Source organism: Phoenix dactylifera, chromosome 13 (assembly GCF_051530095.1).
Source record: "Phoenix dactylifera cultivar Ajwa chromosome 13, Ajwa_hap1_PhDact_Kaust_v1.1, whole genome shotgun sequence".
Lineage (NCBI taxonomy): Eukaryota > Viridiplantae > Streptophyta > Magnoliopsida > Arecales > Arecaceae > Phoenix > Phoenix dactylifera.
Window position 1 is genome coordinate 2,856,216 of NC_143202.1, and position 7,232 is coordinate 2,863,447.

The following is a 7,232-nucleotide window of genomic DNA, read 5'->3' on the forward strand; positions in this document are numbered from 1 at the left end:
TCAACTCGAGTGAGCAAAGTTGAAGAATACCTCTATGGATTCCTTGGAATGAGTCGACTCCAAAAGTGCCAGGTCAGCTCCAGACTTTGAGGAGTCGACTCCGGGTTAAGTCGAGTCGACTCCCAGTCGAGAAGAGCACTTTAATTCAAATCCGGAACAGTTGCCGAGCCGACTCCAGAAAAGCTTGAGTCGACTCCCGCTGCAGCCGAGTCGACTCCAGATCGCGCGAGTCGACTTCGATCCCAACGAAAATATTGTCAGGATGCGCAGAATGTGCAGAACGGCTAGAAGATTGTGTCTAACGGCTAGTTTCCGTGGGGAATGGCTTAAATAGCCACAGAGAACTGTAGCAAGGTAGAAAAGTGATATTCCTTTCAAAGAAAACACGAAATCTTCATCTGCCAAAGGATTTCAACGGAAAAGAAGGAAGAGGGCCATTAACTCCATTCAACCAACTCTTCCCAGCATTAAAAGAAGTCTCCTTCAGCCTTCAAGTCTTCAAGACATTCAAGAGGAGACCCAGAGTTCGAGAAGCCCTCCTCTACATCATCATAAACTTGTTTGAGGGCTCTTAACTTCTCTCCTATTTCATATTGCTGAATATCTGCTTGTTTAGAAGCTGTATTTTTCTGTTTGTTTTTCTATTCATTTGGTCCTTACTTGATTCAATCAGGGGATTGAATCAAGGGTGTAAAGGTTTGTTGGTGAGCCTAGGTTGAAACCAACGTATAAGGGTTTGATTGTGATCCCGGGAAAACAATCGGGTGGTTCTAGTCGGTGAGCCTGGAAAAACCGACCGAGTTCGTTGTGATCTCGAAAAACAACAAGTTAGGTTGTGAGCTTGTAAAACAACCGGCTGTAATCCGAGGGGTTATAGTGAATTTCCAAGTGAGGCTTGGGGAGTGGACGTAGGAGCAAGGGTTAGCTCCGAACCACTATAAAATCATTGTGTTTGTGATTGCTTTGTCGTCTTTACTTTCATTTCATTCACTGCACATAGCATCTAATTAATCAACTTGCAAAAAGTATTAATTTAATTGCAATAATTATTTTAAAACCCAATTCATCCCCCCTCTTGGGTTGTCTATCTGGGCAACAAGTGGTATCAGAGCAGGAACTCTATTACCCAAAGAGTAAAAGATCAAAATGACAACCCCATTTGGATCTTCTCACATTGAGGGCCAGTCCACACATAGACCTCCATTCTTTAATGGATCCGACTACTCATTTTGGAAGGCTAGGATGAGAATATTTATCCAAGCCCAAGACTATGAGATGTGGACCACCATTCTAAATGGACCATACATCCCATCCATTTATGTAGAGGGTGTCACCATACCCAAGCTTGAAAAGGATTGGGATGACAATGACATTAGGAAGGCACAACTAAATGCCAAAGCAATGAATGTGCTTTATTGTGCATTAGATAGAAATGAATTCAATAGAGTCTCTACTTGCATTTCTGCAAAAGAGATTTGGGATAGACTTGAAGTGACCCACGAGGGCACAAATCAAGTAAAAGAATTCAAAATAAATATATTAGTTCATAAATATGAATTATTTAAGATGGATTCTAATGAAACAATCACTTGCATGTTCACTAGATTTACTGACATTGTCAATGGCCTAAAAAGCCTTGGCAAAAATTATACTAACAGTGAGCTTGTCAGGAAGATTCTTCGTTGTCTACCAAGGTCATGGAAAGCCAAGGTGACGGCAATCCAAGAGGCTAAGGATTTAAACAAGCTGCCACTCGAGGAGCTACTTGGATCCCTCATGACGCATGAGCTAACGATGAGACAACACAATGAAGAAGAGTCCTCTCACAAGAAAAAGGTAATAGCACTAAAATCTGTTTCCACTAACAAAGATGTGTCTTGCAGCAGTAGCAGTGAAGAGGAAGACAATGAGGGAGATGATGATGAGGCACTCCTTGTAAGAAAATTTCGAAGATTCATCAACCGGAAGAAGTCCTCTCATCAAAAGAGAGGCCCCTCAAATTCCTATCACAAGGATAAAGGTAAGGAAAGAGAAAATGAGGGGATTGGATGTTATGAGTGTAAGAAGCCGGGGCACTTCAGAGCTGAGTGTCCTTTGCTGAAGAAGGGGAGCAAGTACAAGAAAAAGAAAGTCCTTGTCTCCACCCTATCGGACTCCGACACATCATCATCATCATCGGATGAGGAACAAGAAGAAAAGGCCAACCTTTGTTTTATGGCTAACGACAATGAGGTAACATCCGGAACACATTTAGACTTTACTTTCGATGAGTTATATGATGCCTTCAATGAATTAATGGACGAGTATAAGACAATAAACCTTAAAAACAAAGAATTAAAACTAACTAACCAAACTCACCTCCGTAAGTATGATACATTAGTTAAGGATAAAGATGTTATTATTAAAGAAAATTCAGAACTTAAGACAAGCAACCAAATCTTAATTCAAAAGACTAATATCTTAACTAAAGATAACGAAAGGCTGACCAAAGAAATATTAGAACTTAAAAATAATAAACAAATCTTAAAAGAGAGTCTCACAAAAGACCTAAATGGACTAAAAACAGAAAAACAAAAATTGACACTAGAACTTGAAAAGTACAAGCCTTTTGTAGAAAAATTTACATATAGCTCAGAAAAATTAGAAATGATACTTAATAGTCAACGAGCTGTGTTCAATAGAGCTGGTTTAGGGTATAAACCTAAAAATAAGCAAAAAATTCTTAGTAATTTCTTTGTTAAAGCAGGGGAAAGTAAAACTAAGAAAATAACATGTTTTTGCTGTGGAACATTAGGACATAAAGCAAATGTGCGTGATTATAGAAAAGAAAAAACTAAAAGAAAAATTAAAAGGATTTGGATTCCAAAAGGAACCAACATTACTAACCATGAAGGACCCAAGAAAACTTGGGTACCTAAAATTGTATGATTTGCTTGTGTAGGAGTGTCTTGCAGCCAAGGTCGACAAAAATTGTTGGTACTTGGATAGTGGCTGCTCAAGACACATGACGGGTGACAAAGACCAATTCTTCATTCTTGAGCCTAAGAAGGGAGGTGCTGTGACATTTGGAGACAATAACCAAGGTCACATCATTGGTATAGGTAAAGTACAAATTACCCCTTCAATCTTTATTGATAATGTTCGATATGTTGATGGTCTTAAACATAATCTACTTAGCATTAGTCAATTGTGTGATAGAGGTTTTGATGTTTTGTTCAAACCATCCTTATGCATCATAACCAACTCAAATGACAATAGTTTAGTTTTTAAAGGAATAAGACGTGGGAATGTGTATGTAGTAGACCTTGAGGATATTGCGAAACATAACCCATGTTTAGTTGTTAATGAAACTAAGGATAATGATGCTAGTTGGTTATGGCACCGAAAGTTAGGTCATGCAAGTATGGACACAATATCAAAACTAGTTAAAAGAGATTTCGTGATAGGTTTGCCAAAACTAAAGTTTGAAAAAATAAAATATGTGAAGCTTGTCAATATGGCAAACAATCAAGGAACTCCTTTAAATCCATAAAGTGTGTCTCTACCTCTAGACCTCTAGAACTACTACACATGGATCTATTTGGACCAACTAGAACCACAAGTCTAGGAGGAAATAAATATGGTTTAGTTATTGTAGATGACTTTTCTAGATATACTTGGGTCATGTTCTTAGCTCATAAAGATCAAGCATTTTTAGTTTTTAAGAAATTTCATAAGGAAGTAACAAATGCTAGAGATACTTCAGTCATAGCAATTAGAAGTGACCATGGAACCGAATTCGAAAATCATTTATTTGATGAGTTTTGTAGTAAAAAGGGAATAACTTATAATTTTTCTGCACCTAGGACACCACAACAAAATGAAGTTGTAGAAAGGAAAAATAGAACCCTAGAGAAAATGGCTAGAACCATGCTATGTGAAAGTAACCTCCCTAAGTACTTTTGGGGAGAAGTCATTAATACCTCATGTCATATATTAAATAGAGTTTTATTGAGACCCATTATAAAGAAAACACCTTATGAACTTTGGAAAACAGAAAACCAAAAGTAAACTATTTTCATGTCTTTGGATGTAGGTGTTTTGTTCATAATAATGGAAAAGATAATCTAGGTAAATTTGACTCTAAATCTGATGAGGGTATATTTTTGGGATATTCTACAACTAGTAAAGCCTATAGTGTTTTTAATAAAAGAACCCTTGTTATAGAAGAATCTATACATGTAGTTTTTGATGATTCTAGTGATATCTCTTCTAGCAAGAGAGTTGATCTTGATGATGATGCTGAAATACTTGAAGAAAAGATTGATGAGATGACATTACAAGAAGATGAACAAAAATTAATTGGAAATGCATCATCAAGCCAAGAGGCTATTGTGGATCATGGGCTGACTAAGGCTTGGAGGTATGCTCATGGGCATCCTAAGGAATTAATTTTAGATGATCCATCTCAACCTGTTAGGACTAGAGCATCTCTTAAAAACTTAAATAATCATCTAGCTTTTGTCTCACATTTTGAACCCAAACACATAGAAGAAGCTGAAAAAGATATAAATTGGATAAATGCAATGCAAGAAGAATTAAACCAATTTACTAGAAATAAGGTATGGAACCTAGTTGAACGACCCTCTGAATATTCAATTATAGGTACCAAATGGATATATAAAAATAAACTTGATGAAAATGGAATCGTAATTAGGAATAAGGCTAGACTAGTAGCAAAGGGGTATAATCAAGAAGAATGTATAGATTTTGATGAAACCTTTGCTCCTGTAGCTAGACTTGAGGCAATTAGATTATTACTAGCCTTTGCATGCTCTAAGGATTTCAAATTATTTCAAATGGATGTAAAAAGTGCATTTTTAAATGGGTATATTAATGAGGAGGTGTATGTAGAACAACCTCCTGGTTTTGAAAATCATCAATACCCTAATCATGTGTATAAATTGAATAAAGCACTTTATGGTTTGAAACAAGCACCTAGAACATGGTATGAAAGACTTAGCAAATTTCTACTAGAACATGAGTTCACTAGGAAAAATGTAGATACAACACTGTTTTTAAAGAAGAAAAACAAAGATATGTTAGTAGTGCAGATTTATGTTGATGATATTATTTTCGGTGCTACTAACAATCGCCTCTGCGAAGAATTTGCTGACTTGATGCAGAGTGAGTTTGAAATGAGCATGATGGGAGAGCTGAACTATTTCCTCGGGCTTCAAATCAAACAATCTGAAGAAGGAATCTTCATCAATCAAGCTAAATACATCAAGGAGATGCTTAAGAAGTTTGATATGGAGGGAAACAAGTCAATCAGCACACCCATGAGCTCATCATGCAAACTAGACCAAGATGAATCAGGTAAATCTGTAGATCAAAAGATGTATAGAGGTATGATAGGATCTTTATTATATCTCACTGCAAGTAGACCTGATATCATGTTTAGTGTATGCATGTGTGCTAGATATCAGTCTAATCCTAAGGAATCTCATCTAATTGCAGTCAAGAGAATCTTTAAATATCTAATAGGAACAAAAAATATAGGTTTATGGTATTCTAAAGAATCTAGCCTGAACTTAATAGGATACACAGATTCAGACTTTGCTGGTTGTAAACTTGATAGAAAAAGCACCAGCGGGTCATATCAATTCTTAGGAGAAAACTTAATCTCATGGTTTAGCAAGAAACAAAACTCGGTTGCATTATCTACTGCTGAAGCTGAATATGTTGCTGCCGGAAGTTGTTGTGCTCAAATCATGTGGATCAAACAACAACTGGAAGATTATGGAATTAAATAAGATAAAATTCCCATTAATTGTGACAATACAAGTGCTATTAACTTAACTAAGAATCCAATTCAGCACTCAAGAACCAAACACATTGAAATAAGACATCACTTCATAAGAGATCATGTACTGAATGGTGATGTTACACTTCAATTTATTTGCACAGATGATCAACTAGCTGACATCTTCACAAAACCCTTGAGTGAAGAGCAATTTAGTGTGCTTAGGAGAGGATTAGGAGTGATTGATCCATCCTAGTGATATTCTCTTATAGTTCATTGATTTTGATGATTAGCTTGTGCTAAATATGGAGTTTCTCATCTATGATCATCAAATAAGATCGTAACTTAGTGATTGTCCCTTGTTTGGTACGAAAATAGCATGATTTTTAGGTGTGTGCCAGAGTTCGAGTCGACTCGGATACGTTTCAGAGTCGGCTCATGACGGAGAGTCGACTCGCACAAAGACGGGAGTTGACTCGAGGTCGATAGCAGCATAAGGGGAGTCGACTCGCGCATATTTTGGAGTCGACTCGAGGCGAGTCGACTCGCGACTTACTGGAGTCGACTCACGGTCGGGATCCGAGGTTTTAACCCTAATCCAAGCGTTTATTCAACACTTCTATTCATCGCCTCCACTGTTCACAAACCTTAGAGCCGTCTCCGACATCGTCTCCGACCTCCGTTAGGGTTTTTCCGTCGAGCTTCTTCCGTCCATTAGGTTTATTCCCCATCCCTAGGTCAAGCATGCCTCGTAAGATGGTTGTCCCAAGCCGGAAGAGGCCCCAACCCGCGAGCGGTGCCGAGCGACGGTCCAAGGCTCGGAATGATCCCGTGAGGCCACAACCTCCGGTTCGTTCCCCGCCGAGGCTGGTTCCCTCGCGTCCGTGCGCCGGGAAGGCGGTCTCCACCGGGAGATATGTCAACTTCGATTATCTCTCCCGGGAAGGCTTCACTATAGGGGATAGGTTGAGGGCCCAAGGACTAAAGTTCTTTTGCTCACTAGATCTCCCCACTTATCCAGGGCTAGTTAGGGAGTTCTATGGGACAGTGTCTAGGGGCAATGGTGGGATACAGGGAACCGTAGCGGGTGTCCCTTTATTCATTTCTGAGGATTTTATAGCACAAATCCTACATCTTCCCCAAGTAGGGGTATTTCCTACTCACCCGGCCGATAGGACTGAGGCCCTTACGGCCATATTAGGGAGTCCACCCCAGTCCCCACTAGATGAGGTGTCCGCTAGTTCACTATCAATTGAAATGCGGCTCCTCTTGAGTATTATTTCGAGGACCCTATTTCCTAAGACTGGCCGCTTCGACTTTGTATCCGAGAGGGACCTAGCCCTCATGTATTATATTCTCCAAGATACCCCAGTCAACTTCCCTAAACTGATCTACAAATACCTATGTGAGCCACTAGACAAACCTAGGCTCACCCTTCCATATGGGA

General features: G+C 38.8%; 1 protein-coding gene across 1 annotated transcript; it reads left to right on the plus strand.

Annotated features, from left to right (window-relative positions):
- The first annotated feature begins 994 nt into the window (after nucleotides 1–994).
- LOC149751424 (uncharacterized) lies at nucleotides 995–5,400 on the plus strand. Its single transcript, XM_089927084.1, has 2 exons — nucleotides 995–2,232; nucleotides 5,146–5,400. Exons 1-2 carry the CDS (start codon nucleotides 1,147–1,149, stop codon nucleotides 5,158–5,160), a joined length of 1,101 nt encoding a protein of 366 aa, XP_089783210.1. The 5' UTR covers nucleotides 995–1,146; the 3' UTR covers nucleotides 5,161–5,400.
- The last annotated feature ends 1,832 nt before the right edge of the window (nucleotides 5,401–7,232 follow it).